This window comes from Cheilinus undulatus, linkage group 8 (genome assembly GCF_018320785.1).
Source record: "Cheilinus undulatus linkage group 8, ASM1832078v1, whole genome shotgun sequence".
NCBI classification, from domain to species: Eukaryota; Metazoa; Chordata; class Actinopteri; order Labriformes; family Labridae; genus Cheilinus; species Cheilinus undulatus.
Genome location: NC_054872.1, coordinates 19,321,762 through 19,349,539, shown reverse-complemented (window position 1 = coordinate 19,349,539; position 27,778 = coordinate 19,321,762). Strand labels below are relative to the sequence as shown.

The following is a 27,778-nucleotide window of genomic DNA, read 5'->3' as shown; positions in this document are numbered from 1 at the left end:
AAAATGTATTTTAGAGTCAAAAGACCAAATCATTTCTTCAAATGCCATCAATAATTTAAGCCTTCCAGCTACATTTTTCTATAATTGAATGTAGAATTTGATTTTTTTGGTGACAGAGCACAGTTTGTCTTCCATGAGAGGTTGTTGTTGTTGTTGTTGTTGTTGTACTGAAAAAAATGATGCAAGCCTTGATCTCTAATGTTAATGTCATTTCTTTGACTTGTCCTGTTAATTTACAGTTCTGTCTTTGAAGAGGTGGATATGTCTGCATATCTACAGGAATGCTTTATGCAGTAATATTAACTCAATGAAAGAGGCGCTCCTGATTAAGTTTGAAGAAAAACAGCTTGAAAATGGAAGAAAATAAAAAGTGAGTCCCATTTTATTTTTCACTGTACAAAATATGCATACCAGAGAGGTATTGCTTCATGAAATGGCTTTAAAACCCTGAAATTTTGCCATCGCCTCGTGAGCAAAAACTGGAATGGCTGTAAAAATTTTGCACACTTATCTTGGTGATTGTATGTAGGGCACAATAATAAAATAGAAACATCAAACTGCCTTTTACTGACTCTTAAGAGCAGTAAGGGCACCAAATGTAAGGCCTACGTTTTAGCATAATAACAGCACTGTTATCTGCCAAGTCCGCAACAAGAGGTGAGGAACTTCAAGAACAAGTTGAAAGCCTGAGCTCACATTACACACTACTCAGAGTTAAAATAAGTGGAACAGACAACTGCTGATGTTTACATTAATGAGCCAATAGTGGACATACAACTGTGGGCCAATCCTGATAGATTTCATCTTGCTTCATTTAATGTGCACTTCTGTCTTGAAAAACTGTTTTATGACAGTTATCCCAGACAAGGATACCTTTTTTAAAAGGTTATGGGGTCTTTCGTTGTGACCATCCCAGAAAAGGGGTAGGCATAGCTATTTATGTTAAAAACAAGTTTAATGTGTTGCTAGTATCCTCTCTGTCTATTAGTAAGCAATTTGAACTTCTTGCTTTACAGCTTACATTTTCTCAGGGACAGCCCCTCATAATCATGGGTTGCTGTAGGCCACCCTCAGCCTGCACTGAGGCCCTCACCTCCCTGTCCAGCTATATTGCTAAGTTTAATTCAAGTGAACTTATTCTGGTTGGTGATTTAAATGCTGATTGGCTGACCTCTTATTCTGATAATCTGAAATCTGTCTGTGATTCTTTTAACTTAACACAATTAATAAATAGTCCAACCCGCCCGAACTCAGAGTATGGACAAGATCGTCCTTAATTGATTTGATCTTGACAAACGTCCCCCACAAGTTTTCCAATGTGGGTGTTTTGCAAATGATCTAAGTGATCATTGTGCCATTGTAGCAGTTAGAAATCCTAAACTCCCTAAGAATAAGCCTCTGTTACTTGTTAAGAGAGATTTTAAATATTTTAATGAACAGGCTTTTTTTTCGTGATCTAGCTTATATTGAATGGAGCAGAGTTTGTCTCACTGATGATGTAGAGCTGGCCTGGAAGTACTTTTATGATGAATTCACAGTATTTGTTAATAAGCACGCTCCCTTCCACAAACTTAGGGTCAAAGGGCGCAACAATCCCTGATTTTCCTCTGAAATTGGAAATCTCCTTAAAGAAAGAGATGCTGCTTGGGCTTGGGCAAGAAAAACTAAAACTGAGGTTAACTGGCTTCATTTTTGTCAACTTCACAATATGTGCACCTCCTTAATTAAGAGAGCCAAATCTGAGTTCTATTTGTCTGAAACCTCCAAAAATCAAAATGACCTGAAGAAATTTTGGAAAGTGGTGAAATCCCCCTCGGGCACAGTGTTGACTGGTGAATCCCCAAATTTTTTTACTGACTGAAAAGTCTGAAATGTTGAATTATTTTAATGAACATCTTATCTCAGCAGGATACTTATTTGAATTATTGAACCCTGATCTAACAAAGTCTGTTTCTTAAAGCGATATAGAGATTGTCAACAGACCTAAAGATTGTACTTTTGATTTTTCACTTGTATCTGCCTTTGAGGTTTGGGGAGTTCTTAGGAATCTGGATTCCAGAAAAGCTGCAGGTCCTGACAAACTTGACCCATTTTTTCTAAAACTGGCAGCCAATTTCATTGCAGAGCCCCTATCTTACATTTTTAATTTAAGTCTCATGACTAACAAATCCCTAAAATTTGGAAGTCTGCCTTTGTACTTCCCCTCCTAAAAGGAGGTAAACCGTCTTAAGTAAACGATTACAGGCCAATTTCTAAATTGTGTGTATTGGCTTAAATGTTTGAAAGGCTCGTCAGTGATCAGCTGAAGGACTTTTTAGATATGAATAACATTTTATCATCATTTTTGTCTGGTTTTAGAAAGCGGCACAGCTGCTCTTAAAGGAATACTTCAACATTTTGGCAAATTTGTCCATTGCCATAATGCCTGTAGTCTGAGTAATAGGTTCGTTACCTTTAGTTGTCCGTGCAAGCTGTTGGCAAGCTGTGCCAACTCAATTGAGACAGACGGTATTTTTGGCTTTCCCTTATCAAACTCATCAAATACACAATCCAACAACTCCAAAACGCTCTCGTGGACAAGTTGTGACTTGCACATTCATCACGCTATGAAATAACCATGGAACGATACGAGACGGAGATGTTTTAAAGCTAAATGCAAAGCCGGAACTACACTCCAGACATGGCTGCTGCACTGTGTCACTCCGCCCAGTGGTTTACTCAGAAAGTAGTTCTGAGTATTTGCTTCATATGTCGTAATGTTACATAATTATACGTTATTATTTCATAGCGTGGTGAATGTACAGGTCACAACTTGTCCACGAGAGCATTTTGGAGTTGTTAGATTGTGTATTTGATGAGTTTGATGAGGGAAAGCCAAAAATACCATCTGTCTCAATTGAGTTGGCACAGCAGCTCCAAACTCGGCAGTGCTGATCTAAAAATAGCTTGCACAGACAACTAAAGGTAACGAACCTATTACTAAGACTACAGGGATTATGGCAATGGGCAAATTTGCCAAAATGTTGAAGTATCCCTTTAAAGTCTTCAGTGATTTTATCCAAGCCCTGGACAATAAGAAATACTGTGTGGCTCTTTTTATAGACTTGTCAAAGGCGTTTGACACTGTAGACTTTGGTTTGCTGTTAAGTGTACTTCAGCATATTGGCCTGTCAAACCAAGCAGCATCCTGGTTTGCAAACTATCTGGATGGTGGATCACAATGTGTCCAGATGGCTGGTTCTACTGCTAACTTTGTGGAGGTTTCTAAAGGTGTGCCTCAAGGTTTGGTCTTAGGACCTATTTTATTCTCTGTTTATATTAATAACTTGTGTAATAACTTGTCAAATGCCTCTTATCATTTTTATGCAGATGACACTGTTATTTATTGTTCTTCAACATCAATTATCCAGGCTTTTGAGATTTTACAGTCTGCTTTAAATGTTGTCCAATCTCTGAGTGCTCGCAGGTACTGGATGACTCTAATTTATAAGGCTCTTCTTGGCTTAGCTCCTTCTTATTTATGTGTTCTTCTTCAAATAATTGAAAGTCACTATTCCTTGCGCTCTTGCAACGTTGTTCATCTGCTTGTTCCTCATATCAGGACTGAATTGGGGAAAAAGGCATTCAGTTTTGCTGCCACCTCAGCATGGAATACTCTCCAGATTGTCTGAACTAATTTCACTTGGAGTGATATGTTCAGTCTTAAATGATAAACATTGTGAGACCACGGAACAGTGGCTGTGTTTATAAATTTGTTTCATTTTCCAGCACTTAATCTGCAAATACCTAGATGCACTTTCAAACGTACTGTTTGTTTTAACTTATTGTTGTAATCTGGCACTGAAATGTATTATTTATTATGACGTGTGCTGCTGACCTCTTGGCCAGGTCAACCTTGTAAAAGAGATCTCGATCTCAATGGATTTTTTATCTGGTTAAATAAAGGTTGAATAAAAATAAAAACAAAATAAAACAAGATCCAGCATCTGTGTTAATTTTTAAACTAGTGTCATTTTTCAACAGGTGACCATATTAACTGGTGGCTTTCCTTCAAATGCATCTTTGGTTGTCAGAACAACAAGCCACTTAGTCTTCATTAAATAAAAAATTGCTAAGTAAACATTTGACATAATAAAAAATGTTCAGTTTTTAACATCTGTTGTTACGATAACCCCCAGAAAGTCACCAGGTAAAACAATCGCTTGTTTAACCATAACACCTACTCTTCTACAGTGTTGTTAACAGTGAAAGCTTTATGATAACTTTTTCACTCTGAAGTTTTGGATTAAGTCTTAGATTTCTGTCTTAAGTTAAATTTTTTTCTTTTTATGAAAATATTTTGCAGTTCAAGCACAAAAATGTCATTTTTGTTTCAGTTTTTCCACTTCACATTCACAGCTGATCAGCTGCTGAAAATGCAACACGCTTTTTTGTGCTTTTGTAAATCAAATAATAATTTGTTGCTCCTGGATGCACACTGGACGTTGAAATAAGCACCTTTTTCTAACAAATAGGAAATGTGTTCTTAATCTTGAATATGTTTAAGTTGAATTTTGAGGATCCCCAGAGTTGAAATCAAAATCCAGCTCAATAACGACATACTGAAAGATTGAAATCCTCCAAACACTGATCTACCGGATATGTGACCTACTATACTATAACTATAATAGCCCACACAGCATGAGCTCTCTGATTCAGATAATCCCAGAATTCACCACTGGCAGCTCTAAGCCCTTTAGAGGCCATCCTCACGTAACCTCATTGTTATCTGTAATTGGGCAGCAGTGAGGTATATGATTCACACAGCCAGCTGATCTACACCGCTGACCTTTGAGATGGCCCCGATCTCTGCCAGTGTCTTGTCTAACAGATGTCAGTGAATAGAGAGACAACCCAGGTTGTAGAGACTGCAATGTGACCAGCAGTTATGTAAAAACCTCATACTTTAAAGGTAGCTGTTTTTTTTCTGATTAGATAACAATAAATGGTATGAATGATTTTTGCAGGACAAGGGAAAAGCATTAGTAGCTGCCTAAAAAAGACAATCTGCTGACACGCACACATTCATCTTTTTATGGTGGGGTCAAGTACACACATTTCAAAGGGAAATCATTTTTTTACATGGTGTATTAGATCCAGTTTTAGAGATGGAACTTTATAAAAGGGGCAAGTTGCTTGTCAATCTAACCAGAGGAGGACTTCCTTTTTTTTCCCCTTTGATCTCACAGGCATCAAAATAATAATACGTTGTGTCAGTCACAGGAATTGAGGTTTAACATTATCTTTCAGTTGTCTAGTGCATCAAAGTTCAGAAGAATTGGTGGCTGAATGGCTTTTAAATTATTTGATGTTTTAAAGTTATTTTAAGGGATATTATACAATATTGCACACATGCATGTGCAGCTAAAACCCCTCTCGAAGGCAGTTTACAAAGGCCTGGTAAATCTCCTTGGACTTGCTTTCAGTCATCGTGTACTTTTCTGAAGCCTCTGCTCTGAACACTTCTCTGTAGCACAAAGTTCAGACTGTTCTGTCAGACTTTCTGTACAAAAAAAGCATTCAAGATTAAATCCAGGCTCAGTAATGTAATACATCTAATATGGAAAAAAAAATGTAGCGTGTCCTCTAAAGTTCAGAATAAGAATAAATTCAGTGGGTATGAAGAGCTGTTTTTATCCCAGATATAATGAATATGTGCCTGCATAAACACACTACTACACACTATGTCCTCTGCCTGTGATGACTGCTAAAGTGAAAATATATAGGAGACGCAAATGTTCTTTGTTTGACTAATAGTAAAGGAAAGCAGCGTACAGCTGCATTAAATTTCCTTTTGTATCTTTTTTGAATGTGAAGAAAAAAAGGAATATCATGAAAAAGTTCAAAAAGTGAAGCTTATTTTTATTCAACATTGATCTCATACAGAGTTAAATACTTCAGGACTTTTTTTTTTAAAGCTTGATTATTACAGCTTACAGCTTACAAAAATCAGTATCTCAAAATATTGGAATTTCACTAAACATTGATCCAAAAAAAGATTTAGAATATAGGAAATGCTGACCTTTATGCTCATTTATTAATTTAGTAATTGGTTGGAGCTTCTTTTGCACAAATTACATGGCATGGAGCTGATCAGTCTGTGGCACTGCTGGGGTGGTATGAAGCAGAGATTGCTCTGATATCAGCCTTCAGCTTGTCTGTATTATTGTGTCTGGTGTCTCTCATCTTCCTCTTGACATTTCCACAGAGATTCTCTACAGGGCCCAGGTCAGGCCAGTTGGCTGGCCAATCAGACACATGTACACCGTGGTCAGCAACCAGTTTCTGGTACTTTTGGCTTCCCTGCCACATCCTGCTTGAAACAGAAATCTATGTCTCCATAAATCTCCTCAACAGATGGAAGCGTGAAGTGCTCTAAAATCTAGTAGCTGTCTAAGAGCATTGAGTCTGGACTTGATAAAACATGGTGGACCAACACTAGCAGATGACATGACACCTCAAACCATCACTGACTATGGAAACTGAAAACACTGGACTTCAAGCACCTGGATTCAGTGCCTCTCTGATCTTTCTCCAGACTCTGGGACCTAGATTTCCAAATGAAATGCTACATTTACTTTAATCTGAAAACTTTGGACCATTGAGCAATGGTCCAGTTCTTTTTCTCCTTAACTCAGGTGAAATGCTGTTTGATAATTCAGGCTGATTGACATTAGGAACAGAAGTTTAGCCACAGACCACGGTGGACTTAACATTTTAACCTATCTCTAATATGACTTATGTCAGTGCATATTTTTAATCTTTATGTGAAACATCAGCTGTCTTTAATTCTGACTTGTGCAAAAAAAACAGACCCCCAAACATCTCCATTTGTTAAGCATAACAGCCTGTTATCATTTGTTTTGATGTCTGATTTGACATGCGTCAGCTGGATTCTTTATCTGATTGAAATGTCAGATTTGACCACTTGTCAAGATACTTTAATTCATATCAGGGGGAAAATGCAAGTCAGTTGTTTGTGTATGTTGTACTTACAAATGTTTAACAAATAAATAACAGTTGTAGAGTCAGAATAGTTCTTTGTTTTTTGATGTAAACATGAGTGATGTCAGTTAGAATTAGTTATATCTTTGCTCACTACATGTTAACCTCTCATGCCCCCAGGTGTGCATAAATACATCGAATAACCTTTTTTAAAATCAACAATTAAAAAAAAAAAGATCAGTTCTTATCGGTTATTGGCCATCAGGAGCAGGAAATTATCGATTATCGGTATTGGTTCAAAAAAAAAAAAAAAAAACACCTATTGTGCATCACTACTTCCGTGGCTTACCCTCCTTGTGAAGGATGACTGTCTTCTGGACATTTGCCATGTAAGCAGTTTTCACCATGACTGCAGTCATGTAAACCAAACCAGAATCTAATAAAGAATGCTCAGGAAATCTTTGCAAATTGGTCTTTGCTACAATATTCAAAAATTTTAGATAGTGGAATTTTGAGTAGTTGCTGTAATCAACATGATTAAAACAAAAATGTCCTGAAATGATTCCCTTTGAGATTAATCAAGAATATGTGACAGTTTAAATTTATTTAGATTTATTTCTAAAAGTCTGATGTAAATCTTTGAATGTAAATGCAACCATCTTGGCAACCACTGCTAAAATTATGTCATTAACGTTAATCTAATGCTTCTCTTAACCTTTATTCAGTTCTGGAAGAAAGGCAGTTTTGTACTATGTTCTGCGGTGTGTCTGATTTTTCACATTGACTAAATATTTGTTTTGTCTTTGCACAAAGGTCACAAGCTTACTCCCCTGATGCTGAAGTGAAAATTGTATAGGCATTTTAAATCAAAGCATAGCAGATTGCTATTGTGATGATAAGGTCACCATAATGTTTAAGAGACTAAGACTGTTAGTGAATGTTATTTGTGAGAATGAGACAAGGCTGGCAAGTATGAGTGGGGATGAGACTGTGAATTAAAAGAGCGTGAAGTAGAGGGAGGAAGTATGGTTTTAAAAATTGAGAGACATTACCATTAAATTGTTGCTTTATACTGCGGCTATTGAACTCAAGGTTCTTGGGGTTTTATACATCTAACTATCTGCACTAGATCCCATTCAGTCATAATAGCTCCTCTAATGGAGCTTCCTGTGTAGCGCTGCTATAGGGTATGCATAAAAATGTGAATGAAAATAAAATACTGGAAATAAAAAAATAAACGTAATGGACTGTATTTCTCATATACTGCAATTTGTACTAGGGTGCAAGAGCACTGGTTTGAGTTAGCATTTATCCTTATATGTCATATTTAACTACTCAACAGTCTGTTTTGTATTATCTGCTATTACAGTGAGAGGGTGATGCATGAAAGGGAGAATGAATGTAGTGAGTCACATGCAAGGGTGATAAAATGGGCGTCCTTTGGTGATTCTCATTGGGTGTAAGCTTATCTGTTACTTCTGACGACACTGATCTGTAGGTGTCGCATGTCTTAAGAAGACATTGATTCTTTTTTTTAACATTGTACAAAGAGTGTTTCCTTTTCCAGCCTGGAAATTTGAAAACAAGAGTGAAAATGTACTGTTAAACTTGTGTTCCCATAGGGCTGTAGTGCTATGTCAATACTGGAACTACTTTAGGTATGAATTGTTACAACTGATGGGGCTGAAAATATTTAATTTTGCCTGAGAGTGATGTTAGAATAAAGTGAGAATAAGCAGAAACACATGAAGGACCTCCCTCAGTACAGTTATGATTTAGTACATGTCAGGCCCAGTTTCACATTTCTACAATAGGATGCACAGACACTTGTTTGAAGAGGAAGTATTTGCAAGAACGACAGAAATTGCAAATCATGCTTGAAATGAAGTTACATCCATTCTTTGTAAAAATAATGATATTGAGACGACTAGCAGCATTTGTAAACTTAGCAGAAAAAATAAGGAAATGTGTGTTTAGTATCATTTCTTTGTTGTAATAATGTTTCTTTGCTATAAATCTTGAAATGTCTGTTTATTTCCCTTTTAAATGGTGCCACATTTGTATGAAAACATACATTTGTGGGATGAGAAGCACAGCTGAGTACGTATGTGGGTTGCACCCATGAAACAACTTCTGCTGTTGCTTTTGGCTCTTGTTTTGAGCTTCTGGTGAAATTCTGCAACCAGTGGCAACCCATATCTCCACAGTCTGGGACCAAACTCTATCCTCCAAGATGATGAAACTCACCCCCACACAACAGGGTTTATCAGAGACTACAGGGAAATACAGCTTTCTTTTACAGACAAAAGACATGCTCACTAGGTTAACTGATGTCTTTAAACTGCCCAAAGGAGTGGATGTGAGACTGCTTGTCTCCAGTGTTAGCCCTGTGATTGACTTGCAACCCGTCCAGAGTGGCCTATGACCCAATTACACCTGTCATTGGCAATTACACTGGTGATCCCAAATTGAATAAATGGTGTAGATGATGGATGGATACCAAAGTGTACAATTAAAATCATTACAAGTTATCCTTTATAGTATTTGCAATTAATAATGTTGTAATTACAGTAGTAAGACTATAATTAACTGATCAACATCAGCTCCTTCACCTAAGCCATGGTCAAATAGAGCCTGTAGAAGGATGTGGTGTTTGTCTTAATTACACTCATTAACAAACAGACAGGCCTTGTTGTCTGTGATGATCTTGAAGTTCAGGGAAAATCCATAGAGAAGAGGTGCTTATGCAACCTGTTTTTTTTTTTTTTAATCTTCCACAGAGTAAGGGGAAGGTTGATGAAGCCACAAAAAACAGATGTAGGGAATACACAAGATCATTTTAGCCTTTAAATTGTCATGTAGGGGAAGTGTAGCGTTTGCACACATCTAAGTCTGTTATATTTCCACTTCGGTGTACTTTTCATTTGTTAGACCATCTGTCAGTGTAATCTCTTTACTTTTATTGTTGAAATTCACAAGGAAATGAATTAAGCCAGATTTGTATGAATGGTGCATTGCCTCTGTGGTAAATTGTGCTCAGCATTGGCCTTTATGCAGAATCTTGATTTCAAGGTGAAGCACTTCTGGCAAAAGTTTGAACATAACTGTTTTTCATATACCTTCAGTTACCTTGTTCACATACATTATAGCTTGAATATTTCACAATTTTCATATCTTAAGAACACAACTAGATTAGGCCCTGCTCTTTAATTTGTACGGTGAAGGAGTCTTTAAACTGGCCACTGCAGATGTTTTCCTGATGCAGCGTTTTGCAGTGCTTGTCAGGGCTTTTAAATGCAGATGTGACAGCTATGCATTATATATTTGACTTTAAAGTTATTTTGTTCTGCTGGTTTAACATGTTCTTCTATTTTGTCTGTCTTTTTCCTTCATAGATTTTGGCAAATATCATCATCTTCATGTGTGGCAACATGGCGGGGGCTTACCACAAGCACCTCATGGAGTTGGCCCTTAAACAGACCTATCAGGACACCTGCAACTGCATCAAGTCCCCAATTAAACTAGAGTTTGAGAAGAGACAGCAGGTAAAGTTGCAATGAGTCTTAACGACCATAGAGACTGTTGAAGTCAGACACAAAAGGCAGTGATTGGGTACATGGAGTACTGTTGCCGGTGATGATGATGGTGTTGATTATAATAATGATGGGGAGTGAAAATGTCTACAAATGAGGATTGGTTTATGTAAGATGAATGAGAAGTGTGTAGAGGGAATAGGGATGATGATTATGATGAATAAATTAAAGAGGCATAATGGTTCACACAGGATTTGAGGAATACTTAATCCATGCAAACATAAGTTTTTTAGGCCTCTGCACCAGCAACAACCAAGGACAGAGACATCATGCTATAGGGGTGTCCATCAAAACAGGATGTCAAAGGTCATAGGGCAAATGTCAAGGTCATTTGGCTTATGTTTATCATACTTGTGCAAAATGCATGAAAACCTGTTTGGAGTTTGGTTTGGGAAGGAAATGAGTCCACAAAGGTTTCATGCGCAGAGTTTTGTTTTTGTGGTAATTGTTAATGACCTTGGTTACTGTGATGAGTCCCTGAAGCCTCCTGCAAGATCTAAATCCTGTGCAGTAAAAGCTCTTAAGCATCCTGTTACTGCTGAGGGAATTTGTGCCATTAATTCACAAGAAATAACATATGGCATTCATTTCTTATTTAGTTCAAGCTTTCTAGGATCTAATCTTCAGTATTTTATGTTTTTATGCTTCAGCCATTTTAATGAAATTATATGAGCTTTGTTCCTTCTCAAAAATGTCACTGGAACATGTTTTACAAACGGCATGTCACTAATTATTTCCAGATATAGTGTAAGACTCCCATAATGTGGACATTTTCTTTCACATTTGACCATGAGATGGGAGCAGCAGTAGCTCAGTCCTGACTAAGACTTGGGTTTGAATTAAGGCAGGGCAGTTAATCAAAATTTAGATTAAACCACCAGTAGAAATATTGCAACTTTCAAACTGCAGAAGGAGCAATATTTTTTTAACCTGATTTTTTTTCCTTTTTTTTGTTACGTCCTAGACATCAAACAAACAATCAAGTGTCAGTTTGCAAAAAATCCTACTTTAATTATTTTTGTATGTTTTGTTATTAAAAGTGAGAATGATATAAAAATGATAACGATAACAATAATAATAATAATAATTCATACTTAAATGTCATCAGTTCAATTCAAAGAGCATAACATTGTGTCAAAATTGGTTCGATAGCAGAAGTACAACTTTACCCAGCCCCAAAACGCTCAGGCTCCTCCTAAATCAGTTGATGTTTTACTTCTTTCTGACGTCAGTTCAATCAGTAGAGACAAGGAAGTAATTCAAGCTAACATGTATTTTACATTGATGTATTGCTGAACAATATTTACTTTAAATGAATGTGATAATGATTTACTGTCAGAGTCTTTTGTGCCAGGGCATAGCGTGCTTGAAGAGTGTCTGAGTAGCAGCATTATCTATCCCCCAGTGGAGTCCAGACTCCAGTGGTGGATGTGTTAGCTGATGATGTCATCTGGGGGTGAAGAGGGGAAAGTTGATCAAACTGTGAAGATTACAGTTGACCAGATAAGTGGAGATGTGGCTCACCAACCTGCCAAGACTGAGGTTAATGGATGATGATGATGTCAACTTGACGATGTCAACAAATTTCCTTTCTCTTTGTTCTCGTTTTTTTTCCCCCCCATAACATGTTTCTTTGCAACATGTTTTCTCTAGTTCTTAGAGCTTTTTTGGCCTTTTACACGTGTGAATTTGTCATTTCCAAATTGATGATGTTTTAAATGATGTACCTATCAACAGCCCTTCCACTGGCTGTTTTTCTCTTGCTGTTTTGAAAGTTTGAACTCTAATGGCAGTACAGTAATTGCAGGTGAAATGAGATTGCTGTTTACTGTTCCAGCATAAACTAGCTTTTGTAATACAGCTCTCCCAGTTGTAGCTTTTGGCAACTTGAGGATGAAACCAGCTGTTGTTGTGAACAACCAGGCTCGGGGTGGAGCTGGTTATCCCTTTGGGTGAATCCAGCTCGTGTTGTTAGAGCTGTCATGAGTGGAGCTCAAAATGCCTCTGGTGGAGCGTTCACTGCACCCCTGGAGAGCTGCAGCAGCTTGCGACAGATGGAGGAAACTGTGCAGAGATACGTTCCTCTAAGGCACTCCTAATGTATGCTATTTGCTGCATGCTTTTATCCAAAGTGCTCTGCAGTACAGCAAGTGCATACATTTTCAGTATGAGTGGTTCAAGGAGGGATTTGTGGATTCATCATGAACCCAAAGCTCTGCCAATGGTAGCAACCTCCACAGACCTACTTATGTACAACTCTATGAGCCCCAGGAGAGCAGAGGACATATTATTAATGGTGCAAAAAGTTCAGGTTGAGATTGGTTTAATTAAATATTTCCTCCATTCCTAAACTTCGAACCACAAGAGACATTTGTGTGCTACTTATCATGCTGGTTGCATGATACCTGTAATCTCTCTGAGAAAAACACTCAGAAAGTTAAGGTTTCCAAAAGAAAATATGGTGAGTCTGTTTCTGCTAGTCTTCACTAAGATAACGAGTTGTGTAATACTTTATTTCAAGTTAAGAATTCAGCCTCACTCAGTGTAGTGTCCAATTAACCTTGACTTAGTACTTGAAACTTTATTTGAAGCTTGTGACACACTGTTGAAAGTTCTGTCTTTTCTCATCATTAAAGTTTTACTCTTAATGAAGAAAAAATCAGTTTGCTAAAGTTGTTTTTTTCATTGACATGACTTAGTTTTAGGTCATTTTACAATTACATAATTTCCCAAACTTTGTGTCTATAGCTTGTTTCATTAGTTAGGCGTTGCCCTTTTTGCACTTGCATTTATTCACATGACGAGTAACTGAGGTACATATAATTATCAAAACTCTTGAGCAGTTAATCAAAAAAAAAATGGCTAAAACTGTTAAACTAACTGTTGAGTGCCTTTTGAATGCCATCTGAAAAAGCATATTTTATTGTGCTGTATATTCTCGTTGATAATGCTAAACCTGCCTGCTTATTTTCCTTTGTCTTGATTTCCATTAGGAGCGTCTCCTGCTGTCTCTGCTGCCAGCTCACATCGCTCGGGTGATGAAAGCTGAAATCATCCAGAGACTTAAGGGTCCTAACTTTGGCCAGATTGAGAACACAAACAATTTTCACAACCTCTATGTCCAGAGGCATACTAACGTCAGGCATGTATTTATTCTTCTTCCAAACACTACGTTGTATTCGCAAAGCAAATATGATGCTGAGAGGATCACTTTATGTGCCTGAATGCACATATTTTAACATAAAGCTGCTTTAATTTTATCAATGATTTTAAAGGCTACAGTTGTTTGAAGTAAAAAATTAACTTTATATACAACTGTACTGTCATGCACTGTCTAATGTATATTTTTCTTGTCTCTAGTATCCTGTATGCTGATATTGTGGGATTTACTCGGCTGGCCAGTGACTGCTCACCTGGAGAGCTGGTGCACATGCTGAATGAGCTGTTTGGCAAATTTGATCAAATTGCCAAGGTAAACAATTCAGTACTTGACTCTGTGACTGCACCAACAAAATGATTGATTGTTTCTTGTGTTTTTTGTCAGAGGCTGGACATCACAACATCATTTATGATCACATACAATATGTTTTTGATCATATTTCTCATGTTTGGAGCTTGTTTAGCTCAGTTGGTGGAGCAGGCACCAATGAACAGAGGCTTTAGTCCCTGACACACTGGTTGCGGGATCAATTCCTGGTCTTGGGGCATGTTTGTCTTCCCCCCTTCTCTCTTCCATATTTCCAATCTCTCTACAGCTGTCCTGTGAAAAAAATTGCAAAATGACCGAAAAATAATCTTTAGAAAAAAATTAAAAATAAATCTCATATGTCTTTTGTTGTTGCTTTATGATGTGGTTATTATGTGCTTGTGTACAAGTGGTTATGTATTACTAGGCTTTGTGCAGTGATACACTATATGGTCAAAAGTATTAGGCCGCACCTATTAATTTTTTTATTTCAGGTGTTGCAATCAGACCTTTTGCCAAAGGTATATAAAATCAACCACCTAGCCATGCATTTGAAAACATTTGTGATACACAATGAGTCATTTTTAAGAGATCAGTGACTTCAAGTGTGGTACTCTGATGGATGCCACCTTTGCAATAAGATGGTTGGGGAAATTTTCTCCCTGCTAGATATTCCACAGTCAACTGTAAGTAATATCATGAGAAAGTGGAAGTGTTTAAGAACAACAGCAACTCAGCCATGAAGCAGAAGACCACGTAAAATCACAGAGTGGGGTCAACGACTGCTAAGGTATGGTGCATAAAGGTCACCAACACTCTACTGATTCCATGGCTGACAGTTCTGAATGGGTTCACTGAATGGGTTTCAGTGGCCAAGCAGCTGCATGCAAGCCTTATATTACCAAGTCCAATGCCAAGTGTCGGGCAGAGAGGTGAAAAGCACACCAACACTGGACTGTGGAGCGGTGGAAACGTGTTCTGTAGTGTAATGCTTCTCTGTCAAATTGGGGAGTCTGGGTTTTGCAGGTGCCAGGAGGACGTTACCTGTCTGACTGCATTGTCCCAACTGTGAAGTTTCGTGGAGGAGGGATAATGGCATAGGGCTGTTTTTCGGGCTTGATCCCTTATCTCCAGTGAAGGGCTATCTTAATGCTTCAGCATACCAAAGCTATGCTTCTAACTTTGTGGCAACAGTTTGCAAAAGGCCCTTTTCTATTCCAACACCACTGTGCAAAAAGAAAGGACTCTACAGACATGGTTTGATGAGTCCAATGTGGAAGAACTTGACTGGCCTGCACAGTGCCCTGACCTCAATCCCATCGAGCACCCTTGGGATGAACTGGAATGAGGTTGTGAGCCAGGCTTTCTCGTCCAACATTGGGGCTTGAATGAATGGGCACGAATTCTAAAATCTGTGGAAAGCCTTCCAGGAAGAGTGGAGGCTGTTACAGCTGCCAAAGAAGGGCCAACTCCATAATAAAGTACATGTATTTGAAAACAATGTCATTACAGTCCTCTTTGGTTAAACGGGCAGGTGGCCGAATGCTTTTGTCCATACAGTGTATTTGCAGTAGAGATTTTATACAGTGTTTTTGGCCAAATCTGAAAACTTTTCTTTCTTTTTTCCAGCTTACTTTGAACCTGTGCGTATTATTTCAGCCTCTTCTCTTGTCATCATAAACTAAAAAAATGATCAAAGAGCCTTCAATTTTCTTCTCATAGTTAGAATAATAAACTATAGCAAAGTGTAGCTATGAGGCATGTTGAACGTAAGAGAAATCAAAGAGTTGGATTTTCATATAAAGAGTCATTATGTGATTATATTAAAAAAGCTTCAAGAACCATCTATCAAAGGGACCTATGTTTGACCCTCTATATCTGATTCTGTTTCAACTTTCTATTGGTAGGAAAATGAATGTATGCGGATCAAAATCCTTGGTGACTGTTACTACTGTGTCTCCGGTCTGCCAGAGTCCCTGACGAATCATGCCAAGAACTGTGTGAAAATGGGGCTGGACATGTGTGAGGCCATTAAGTGAGTAGCAGTCACATAACAGGTTGATATTAAATGACAATGTCAATTCTGAATCACTTACATGATCAGACAAGTCAATCTTATTGGATAGATATTTGTATCTCTTGTATTGGAAAAAAAAAACTTCATAGATATCTGTATTTTGTGTAAATTTTAAGTTATAAACCACCAGGAGCCCAACATGTTTTGGTCCACAGTAGCTGGCCACAGCACTCCTCGGCCCGTACTTCTAAAATTTGTACCCAGTGTATAAATAGTTGTGGTAATGTTTTTGCAAGCATTACCATTACTGGTTCCAAAACACATAAAAACATCTGACCTGAAATTAAATTAGATTGTTATTTAATGAGTAGGGAACATTGATAGCAGTGGTTTATTTGCAATATTGCTAACCATAGTCAATATAAACAGAACAACAGGCTTCAACCCCTTCCTGTTACCAATATTAAGCCAAAATATCCTTGCATAAGGCATGCCATATTTTGCATTTCCAGCCATAGCCTGGTTGCTGGAAGTGGCTTGACATTGTGCTGCATCTGGTGACAAAAAAACACATATTACTAACCAGGCAAAAGGAAACAATCTCTCAGGTTGGTAAAGTCTAAAGCAGAGCGAATTCTTGTGTTAATCTGAAGCAGACACCCTGGGCCGTAGAAGTTTACAAGGTTGACTCTTGTGTTGGTGTGTGATGTGTTCCCTGTTGCTGCTATCTGCTACTTGATTTCAGTTATGAAGTATAGTAAAATTTAAGGGGGTAGGATTAGATAAGTTTATACTTCTTCCTACTCCTTTTCGCTTATGTAAACTGAGATGCTTAAGAATTTGCAGATGCAAGTTACTGTTTTGTTTTCTTTTCCTTTCTTGATGCTCACTTTTTTGTATTTTTTTTTTAACTGTTTTTAAATTTGTCATTTACTTGATTGAAGTAAAAGTATCAATCAGTCAACAGGCCAGTGTGTTATCAACTACAAGACCAAATTTCAGTCAAAAAAGATGTCTAGGTTTATTAAAATTAAGCTTAAAAAACAAACAAACAAACAAAAAAAAACAATAAAACAGCAAAATCTGCTCCAGGATGGTGTGAGCATGACGGTTGATTGAGCCAAAGCCACACCCGCTCATGAGAAATACAGTCCTCTCAACCTTTAAAAAATGCTACAACCTGACTGGAGGAATCATCTGTCTGATCCTTGTATCTAATTTTCTGAGTTAAATTATGTCTTTCTCCCATTTATGAAACATTTTTGTTGTTAAGTTACTGCTGAAACATTCAATTTCAACATTTAGCCTTCCCCTTGACCTTTTATTGACCTCTTTTAGAGCACAGCTGCCCGGCTCTGTGCCAGAGCAGAGACAAAGTCCATTTTCTGGCTCAACAATGGGGATGATTCCCCATTGAGGGCCGATGACATGGCCCGTCCACATATTGCCTTTCCCAAATTAAACCCAGCCAGGAAAGAGGTGAAAAACTTTCTCATGGTCCAAACCCAAAATTCAGTCACACATAGATCTCAGTGTTTTCACATGTTTAAAGTAAACTTACTCCAACATAACTAGTGTGTTAAGACACACATTTTGGATTTAACTTTACAGGGCCTTTAAAATTAAATTTCTACTTGAAGAGGAGTTGAACAGAAATCAATGGCGTAATATCTAGTCAAGAATCCAGGCTTGAGAAAAAGTGTTCCATGTTTGATCTGTGAACATTGAGAGGGCAGGGTTTATGATCTGTACTACAGCCAGTCAGTAGGTTGGGCTCTAAATATTTTGGCTTCACTTACAGTGAAGAGTGGTAATGTTCATTCTTTATACAATCAATGATGCAGACACATGAAACCTAATGCTTGAGTTACTTTGTACTCACATGTCTAATTACACTTCTGGAGGTTTAAGGTACTACTTTTGACTACCTACATTTCAGAAGTTGTTTGGGTGTGCCTTTAAACACAGATCGTTTTGACTGAGGCAGCTCTTATCTTATTGATAAAGAGTACCTCCAGACCCTTAGCTCAGAATTTAAAACTTTTGATTGACAATTAAGCTGCTTTAAATGTGGGGAAGTAAGTATGAGGTCTCATTGCAGTTTTAAAAAAGAAAAAAGGAGGAGGCTGATACACAATTAGTAGAGAGACAGTTGCATTAAATTAAGGTTTGATTTAATAAATTCTGAGGTAAGATTAGCACTTTTGTTAAAAGCCTTTGAATATCCCAAATCCTTTTTTCAAGTGTTTTTACTGTCTGCATTCTTCATATTTATTAGGCTTATGTCCTCTTTTCTAACAAGATGTAATGTGGCTTTTTAGTTTCTTCACATTACTCAGAGTTGTTTCTTGGTGTCTGACAGGAAAGTACGAGATGCTACAGGGGTTGACATTAACATGCGAGTAGGTGTGCATTCTGGGAACGTACTGTGCGGTGTGATTGGACTTCAGAAATGGCAGTATGACGTTTGGTCACACGATGTCACACTGGCCAATCATATGGAGGCTGGAGGTGTACCAGGGTGAGATAACCTGAAGTAAACTAAAAGACTGCTGTTTGAATTTGGTCACTGTGACATGTATTTCCTTTGTGATACATTGAGTCCTCATTAAACTTGATCTGCATCTATTTTGTCAATTTCAGCTATTAGTTATATAAAACTTTTCATTTCCAGGCGAGTCCATATCACCTCAGTTACACTGGAACACCTGAATGGCGCCTATAAGGTGGAAGACGGGGAGGGACAAGATAGAGACCTCTACCTGAAGGAGCATAGAGTGATCACTTACCTTGTTATCAACCCAAAGGTGTCATGAGTTACATACAACAAAAAAGATCATAGCTTTTTTGAAAAAACACAGAAATAATGACAGTATATGCTTGTTTGTCCAGGTGGAGCGTAGGAGTCCACAGCATCATTACAGACCCAGACACACGCGTGACGATGCAAAGATGAGGGCGTCTGTCAGGATGACCCGCTACCTGGAGTCCTGGGGGGCAGCCAAGCCCTTTGCCAACCTGCACCACAGAGATAGCATGACTAATGAGAACGGGAAGATCAGCACTGCTGTGTGTGATATTTTCCAAACATATGTTATGATGTTGTTTATGGGGAAGCTCAGCTAAAGCATGTAACCTGGTCTCTCCTCTTGCTCTGTGTGCAGGATGTGCCGATGGGGCAGTATCACTTCCAGAGGAGATCAGAAAGGCAAGTGCTCATGTTTTAGCTCTTGCTCAACCTTCTTTGAGCAGGATTATCCCTATCTCATAACAGCACAGAGACCCAAGACAAGATGTTCAATAAGTATAGACTCCTGCCAAAGCTTTGAGGTGAGTGTGCAATATAATGTAAACCTAAGAATAACTTTCATCCTTGAAATTATAGGACAAAGTCTCAGAAGAAACGTTTCGAAGAGGAACTTAATGAGAGGATGATCCGGACCTTTGATGGAATAAATGCACAAAAGTAAGAGTCATTTATAAATTCCAACAATGTATTAATTTGTCATGCATTAAAAAGCCAGGTATATACACAAAGTTTGAAAAGTATAGGAACTGGTAGCAGCCTTGAGATGTGTGTTGGGTTTGAAATTCAGCCATTGAAATGTTGCATACCTTACAATGAAAGGAAAGATGTATTAAATATCGTCCTTTTCCTGACCTCGTTGAACATTCCTAGCATGTACATCAATATTTACCTCCAATGTCATGTATTAACACATTTGTTTTACCTTTGAGAAGTGGCTGAGCCCCCCCCCCCGTGTCTGCTCTTTAAAAATATACTATTAATGTGTCTTTATGCTTCCAGACAGTGGCTCAAGTCCGAGGACATCCAGAGAATATCTTTATTCTTTCACAACAAATCCTTGGAGAAAGAGGTAAGAAGTGGTAGAAATAAATTGGCAGGCATCTTTCCTCCCTCAGTGGGAATACTTGAGTAGCTGTATGAAAGATAATCACAGAACATCTTTGCTTCTCTGCATTTCCTTGAACTCTTAAATTAAAGAGAATCTTGTGTTGTCAGAGTGCACATCTGAGGAGTTTTTGAAGGAGCTTTGGTGCCCATTTTAAAAAGCTGTGTGTTCAAACTTGACCTTCTTTTTTTCCTTTCAGTACAGAGCAACAACTTTACCGGCCTTCAAGTACTATGTCACCTGCGCCTGTTTGATCTTCTTCTGCATTTTTATTGTGCAGATTCTCGTCCTTCCAAAGTATGTGGGCTTTCTTTCAAAATTTTATAAGACTAATAATATTTTGAACAAATTAGTTGGTGTTGGTGTTGTAAATCCTGTGTAATACATAAACCCCCAATTCCAAAAAGCCAGGACGTTGTGTAAAATGTGACATAAAAACAATCACAAATCCCTTTCAACATCCATTGAATTAATTACAATAAAAGACAAGATGTTTAATCTCATTAACTTTATTTTTTTAATTATACACATATCCTGAATTTGTTACCTAAAATGCATTCCAAAAAGTTGGGACAAGGTCAAGAAAAGCCTGGGAAACTTGAATGCTTAAAAACACCTGGAACATTCCAGGTGAGAAGGTTTACTAGTAACAGGTGGCTGTACCATAATCTGGTCTTAAAGGTGCACTTCTGAAGGGCTTAGTTGCAATTAACAGCTATTGAGAATTCACCTTATCAACATAAGGAACACTTCCAAAAACCATTGCTCATTCAGAAATACTCTTGTCATATATTAAGCCATTTTACTGCAAAAGGGTTGTACAATTTTACTTCAATGAGAAGGCTCTGCTCAAAAAATGCTCCCTGGCTGGTCAAGCAGCATGCTTTGACTTTCCAGGAAGTGCATAGCTTGAAACCCCCATGTGGATGGGAACGTATATGACTGCGTAATGAATATAATCAAAATAGTATGAATGAATATGATGGTGCAACAAGCTTTATGCTATAAGGGAGGTCATGCATGACTACCATGTCATGCATGACTGTCATGCAAAGCTAAAGCCATATATTAACAACATCCAGAAGCACTGCTGACTTTTCTGGGCCCAAGGTCATCTGAGATGGACTTACCTAAATTTGAAAAGTGTGGTGTGGACCGACGAGTCCACATTTCAAATTGTTTTTTGAAATAATGGCTGCCAAGTCCTTCAGACTAAGAGGACCGTCCATTTTTTTCTTTTCAACCTAAAATTCCAAAAGTCAGTGTCTGTGGTGGCATGGGGGTGTATTAGTGGCCGTGGCATGGGTCACTTGCACATCTGTAGAAGCACCATTGATATTGAGAAGTACATACAGGTTTTGGAACAACACAGGCTTCCATCCAGACATGGATTTTTAGGGATGTCCTCATTCATATCAGCAGAACAGTACCCAGCCACTTCCTATATGAGTTACAACAGATACTAGACTAGATGCATGCAGTCCAGACCCATGTCCCACTTAAAATGTATGCTGTACTGTGAAGCACAAAATAGAACAAAGGATGATCATCAAACAAAACTGGGAGATAAATACTAATTTCATTTGGTCAACAATTCATGTCTTCAGTCCACAGTTACCAACAGTGTTTTAAGAGTAAAAGGTGATGTAACACAGTGGCAACCATGTTCCTGTCCCAACTTTTTTTTAACATATTGCAGGTATCAAATTCAGCATGTGTGTATATTTAAAAAAAGAAAACCCAACAAAGTCTATCAGTTTCAACATTAGGTATCTTGACTTGTTTTGTATCCAATTGAATGCAGCCTGAAAAGGAGTTGAAAATTACTGTATTCTCTTTTTACTCAAATTTTGAACAATGTCCCAACTTTTTTGGAGTTGGGGTTTGACTCACATTACATATGAGTTTTTTTGCTACTCCAACTGATATGTAACTTAAGCAAACTAAATCTTTGTGTCATTTTAAATGCATGTTTTAGGACAACTGTCTTGGGAATATCATTTGGAATGGCTTTTCTCATCCTTTCCTTGATCCTCTTCATCTGTTTCATTGGACATTTCTTGGTGAGTAAATTCATTCAGTTCAAGCATCTTTTTCTGAACATTTTGAATTTATCTAAGCCTGTATTTAATCTCAAAATGCGCATGCTCACTTGTGTGCTTAATGTTTGTCTTAATGTCTTACCGAAGGCACAGGAGTGGTCCGAATGCCCCTGTGGTCAGCTTTACAGCTTATTAAATGCCCTTGTTGTTACTTGAAGTGTCCCTTAAATTCATTCAAGTGCCATTCTGACAAAATTTAATCCTGAGTGCATTAAACAGGAAAGCTTAGGAAAGTTTTCTGCAAACCACTGTTTTAATACATGCTTCAGGAGACAACTATCCTTAGACATGCATAGATTTACAAATAAAGGCTCTAATGATATAATATTTTTCTACAACTTAACCTTGCAAACTTTGCACATTTTTTAAACAAGATCAAAGAACCACACCGTAAGTTTGTCTCAGCAGAGAAGATGTGTCCTGAAGGCTTTGGCATCAATTTTATTTACAGAGAAGCTCCGTCATTAACAATCTATGGCAGCGGTAGCCTGTCAGCTCAAGAGTAGCACATGCTCAGAGCGTTATTTTGTCATCGCTCTGAATGGGCCATCATAAATGTGACAGACAGAACCTTCCTCCAATCACCTTCTGAGTTTTTTTTAAAAGCCCTACTTTCCAAACGCTTTCTATGGGATACATTTGGGACACAGTATTTCTGGCATGTCAGGTTATTGCAGGGAGGTAATTTATTTCAAAACATAGCAACTACAGATATTTGCAGGGCTCTCTAATAGTATACTTCCTATTTGTTCCTTATACACATTTCAAAACAATGTATGCCTTTGAATTCCATCTTCATAATGTGCTGTGACTCCATGTTTAATAGAATATATGCAAAAACAGAGATTAAGGGAGGAAATGATCAAAATATTAACCTTAAGGATTCTCTTAAAGTTTATAACCAGGAGAAGTCAGGAAAATTCTGCCAGTGTTTTCTTCTCATTTTCTTTCTTTTGGCATTATAAAAACATGTTAGATTGACTCTGAACTGTGTTTGCTATGGATGTTGCCCAAGGCATTAAAATCAAAAGACAACACTTCAAGGGTAAAGTTGACACTCCTCTCACTGCCTTTTTGTTAAATTCAAAAGGCAATATTTTGTTCATGTCACTGTCCCCTTGTTCCAGCTAATGCAGCCAGTCTTTGCAACTTTCTCTATAGCTTTTTTCTTTTTATAAAGCAGAAGCAGCCCAAAGTTCAAAGATCCTTTGTGAATAGGAACATTACAAGCTATAGTGGAAAAGTGTAACTCAATGGGTCTTAGTTTCACGAGCACATTCTGTTTGGAAATTCAGCACCAGAGATGATGAACAACGGAAAATGGTAAAAGGACTTGAGTTTGTACCACGCTTTTTTAGTTTTCTGACCACTTAAAGAGCTTTAACACTGCAGGCCACACACTCATTCACTGATGGAGAATGTTGCTGTATAGAGAGGGCAGAAGTATTAACTAATCTCATTCTTATAGATCCATACACATTCACATGGCATCAGTGCAGCAGTGGGAGCAAATTAGGGTTCAGTGTCTTGCCAAAGGACACATTGACATGTGACTGTAGGAGCTGGGGCTCTAGCAGAACACTTTCTGGTTGAGAGATGACCAACTCTACTCTACTCTACTCTACTGAGCCACAATCCATTTTAGAGCTGTTCAAACAGAAGTACAGTGTACTCATTGTTGTTTGGCCTACCCCCAATCTCCACATAGTCCGTCGGGGCAGTGTTGTGTCTGAGCTGCACACTCCAGAGCAAATCCCTGACTTTCTAGTCAGCCTTAGGGTTTCCACTGCACGCGCCATTATTAATCTTCAGGGCATTCAAGGATTGTAGCCATTCCTCAAGATTGTGCCAAGTCTACTTTCAGTGTAGCCTGCTGCCAGCACTCATCGCAAACAGTACAGAGCAGATCTACCGAAACAGGAAGACACACAGGAAAGCACAGAGCACCTGGTCAATTTCAAAATAAAACACCAAGTATAGTGGACTGCTAGTAAGTATGCACTGCAGGTTGGAGCAAATCCTTTCAGAACAGAAGTTGCAGACACACTTCCTGTGGTAATTGTGGGTTAGACCTGATGTTTGACATCAAAGACCGGACTCGAGGTTTCTCAGAGAAACCCACTGTAGCACACTTGTTTTATTTACTGTCATAATATTAGACTTTCATAGCATTTCTTTAAAAAAAAAAGGTCACTCTTGATGCAAATGATTTGATGGCTTTAAGGATCAAACATTATTTGATTAATTAACTTGCATATTCAGCTGGTCCTTCGACTGTATAACTTTACATATTCCACTTCCAATCCAGACAGGTTCTCCTGCTGTGTCTTTTAATTCTTCCCTTTCTATCACTTCATGCATATCATTATGTGCTGGTCTAGAGGTGAAATTGCAAACAAATTGTGTCCCACTGGCTCTACATTTCAACAATAATTCTGCTGGTGCATGATACATTCTGCCATGCCTAATTTATTGCATTGTAATGTGGACCCCTGAGCTATTCAAATGTCACATCCACTCAGGCCCACATGCTCAGAAATTGCTCTGATTGCTCTGAATCAAGCAAACAATTCGGGCTGTTGGCAACAGGCCGAGGTCATGTTCGCTGCAGTCCGGAAGATATCAGTTTTGAATTGAGAGAAACGTGGAATATAAACTTGTTAAAACCATAACGTGTTGGCTGTCAAGTTATATAGCTGTGTCAAAATGAAGGGTGTGAGTACACAGCATTTACTTGGCAACTCAAGCTCAGTTGTTAGTATGATTGTAAAGTAGGAGGTGGAGGCTGAATAACAATCTTTATTTTTTAAAAAGTCACAAAATCAACAATGTAATTGGATGTTTTATTCAAGGGGTCTAAACTGGTAGGTAGGGATCCAAATGTAGGTCACAGTCGTTTTCAGTGGGTGGTGAACAATCGGCAAGTTACTGAAAAATAGTTACTTGTTATTACTGCTACAGTTAAAAAGTAAAGGAGTTACAAGCTGACTTATTGTAAAAGTAACAGAGGCTTTCCTTTTTTGGCTTTAATACTTATTATTGTACACTTCACATTAATTAGTTTGGTTTTGACAGGGAAAGACGGAATATAATTTCATATATTGTAGTCATAACCATCATGGTGGAAAGCGGTGAAACAATAGAACACAGTTGAAATGTTTTAAAACTTTAAAGTCAAGCATTTCCACACTCTTTAAAAGGAATAACGTATATTGCAATGACTGTGTTCAAATTAAATCACAGTTACACTCTAAATGTCTTTCTGCGTGGTTGTTTGGATGGAGAGGCTCCTCCTTGGTCTGCCGAGCTAACCAGAGCTGCACTTGGGTGACCAGGCTCTCTGGGAACTAGTTTAGCTGAAGCGTTTTTTTTGGCGGGGTGCTTAGTGAGGTTAGAATTACTGTGCTTGGTGGTGGGCAAAGTTTTTTTCCTTTTCTTTTTTGTCATTTCTCTTGAGGAGGTAAAAATAATGCTGGTATTTCAAAGACGGAAAGCACATGCTTAGCCATAATGTGTAAATATGTGCATTTTCGTCTGTTGCTATTTTCCCAGGGTGCTACTGTACTTTAACCTTACATGCCAGATGGATTTGTGTCACAAATCCATTTGGAAAACCTTCAATACTAAGCGTTTGTGAAAGGGCAGAGGCTTTGAAAAAACACCAGGGGTGTGATTGGATGAATGTTCTGTCACATCTTTACGGGCCAATCAGAGCAACAAAACATGTGGCGTAGCAGCAACAGAGTTACGCAGCTACCAAGGAATAACACGAACCATGGCGACTATAGACATGTCATTACACAGCTTTTGTCTTTTTCGAAAAGAAAACAACTCACTGCTGTTCTTTGTTCTTCTTTTATCGAAGAAATGTGAAGTTCTGATAAAACTGTCGCCTTAGCAGCATCCATGCTAAACTCTTCTGCCATAATTGCACCGGCCTCTTGTTGCTGCTTGCTTACGTCACAACTCCGCCATGCCTGAAAGTACTGCCCCTCGTTGCTGATTGGTCCTGTCACTTTCTAACTGGGCCCAAATGGTTCAGATGGAACAACAGTTCCTTGTACAAAAGTTCAAACGGAACTTTGCAAGATGGAATCACCCATGGGAAACAAGAAAACGGACGTATCCATCTGCTTTGCAAGGTTAACTGTGCTTATGTTGGCATCATGTCATCCGTAATGAGTGCTTTTCATCCTCTGTTATTGTAACAGTGTTAATGACTTTAGAAAGAAACACATGACACTAGTAACCATAAAAAGAGCTATTGTAACATGCAACTGTAACGCAATACTCCGAACACTGGGGGTGTTGGGAATAGAAATAAACACACTGTGGCAGAAAGTCTAAGAGTGTTCTTCCATCTATCCATCCGGTATCTACACGGCTTATCATGTTCAGGGTGCAGGAGGTTGGAGCCTATCCCAGCTGCCATTGGGCGATTGACAGGGTACACCCTGGGCTGGTCACCAGTCAATCACAGGGCTGACTTGAAGAGACAAAAAAGCAGGCATCTCACTCTCACACCTGCAGCCAATTAATAGTCACTTATTATCCTAATGAGCATGTCTTTGGTGATTGGAGGAAGCAGGCATACCCGAGGGGAACCCATGCATGCATGTGGAGAACATGCAAACTCCACACAGACTCTCTATTGTCATGATAATGAGTCAATTTTGGTTGTTTTCTAACGTTCATGACTTATTTATTACCTTCATGGGAAACCTGGATTTGTTATGATATGAAAGCAGCTAAATTTTGTTTGCTATCACAGTAAATGGGGTAAAATAAAATGCTGCCACACATATTCTCCCCGCTCCGTTTTATTAATGGGCTTTTAAACAGGTTTGTTTTATCCTTAAGTGGTTGAAAATGTTCATAAATTTGAAAGGAAAGTTACAATTTCACATAAATAAGGTGGTGTAGTGCCCTGTAGTGCACTAGTTTGTTGGATTCTGTTTGTACTGTTGCTTGCATAATTTTACAGATAACTGAATCAGCTGTATTGGTCTTTTTGTGGTTCTGTTATTTCATGCAGTCTGTAGAATAATAATGCACCATTAAGTTGATAGAAAAAAATTTTTTATGGTTCTGTGACTTTGGAAGCTGAGGCAATTTGGGGGTTTATCAGTAAAGATGCTGCAACATGAGCACTCGTTTAATTAACTTCACAATAAATGCTATAAATTAACATATCAACTCTGAAGTCACTGTGTATGTACACATCATCTGTCTTTTTTGATATTATGTAATTCACATGTGCATTTTTGTGCTTGAATCTGACTGTAGCCTATTATATCTCAGTCCTGTTGTTCTACCTTGACTCACACATTTTTGTGTCTTTGGTTGTTACGTGCATTTGTGTGTCCCTGCAGCACTGCAGTAAAAGCGCCTCCACTTCTTGGATGTGGCTGCTGAGGTCATCAGTCATTATTGCCAACAAGCCATGGCCCCGCATCACTCTCACCATGACAACCACTGCTCTAATACTCATAATGGCAGTCTTCAACATGGTAAGCTTTTATGTGCAGGGAGGGAGGGAGAGAGGGGCGCCAATTAGGCTTAATAAGGAGTGAAGAGCTACTACCTTTAAGATGTCACTTGTATTGTTTATAACTGCAGAGTAATTGGATTGTAGGAATGCACCATGGTGTCACACTGGAACAAGAAATGGCATCTATTGATGTAACTGAAGAGAAGCTTGG

General features: G+C 38.3%; 1 protein-coding gene across 5 annotated transcripts in view; it reads left to right on the top strand.

Annotated features, from left to right (window-relative positions):
* The window catches only part of adcy2a (adenylate cyclase 2a), a 133,637-nt gene that overhangs the window by 65,303 nt on the left and 40,556 nt on the right, over positions 1-27,778 (top strand). For all 5 annotated transcript variants that reach the window (XM_041793298.1, XM_041793299.1, XM_041793300.1 and 2 more), the window contains exons 5-17: positions 10,380-10,529; positions 13,571-13,719; positions 13,938-14,049; positions 15,951-16,078; positions 18,423-18,581; positions 18,735-18,867; positions 18,953-19,129; positions 19,225-19,268; positions 19,446-19,526; positions 19,869-19,938; positions 20,174-20,271; positions 21,953-22,037; positions 27,449-27,586. In XM_041793298.1, coding sequence (XP_041649232.1) covers positions 10,380-10,529; positions 13,571-13,719; positions 13,938-14,049; positions 15,951-16,078; positions 18,423-18,581; positions 18,735-18,867; positions 18,953-19,129; positions 19,225-19,268; positions 19,446-19,526; positions 19,869-19,938; positions 20,174-20,271; positions 21,953-22,037; positions 27,449-27,586 — 1,524 coding nt within the window. The remainder of the gene's footprint in view (positions 1-10,379; positions 10,530-13,570; positions 13,720-13,937; positions 14,050-15,950; positions 16,079-18,422; positions 18,582-18,734; positions 18,868-18,952; positions 19,130-19,224; positions 19,269-19,445; positions 19,527-19,868; positions 19,939-20,173; positions 20,272-21,952; positions 22,038-27,448; positions 27,587-27,778) is intronic.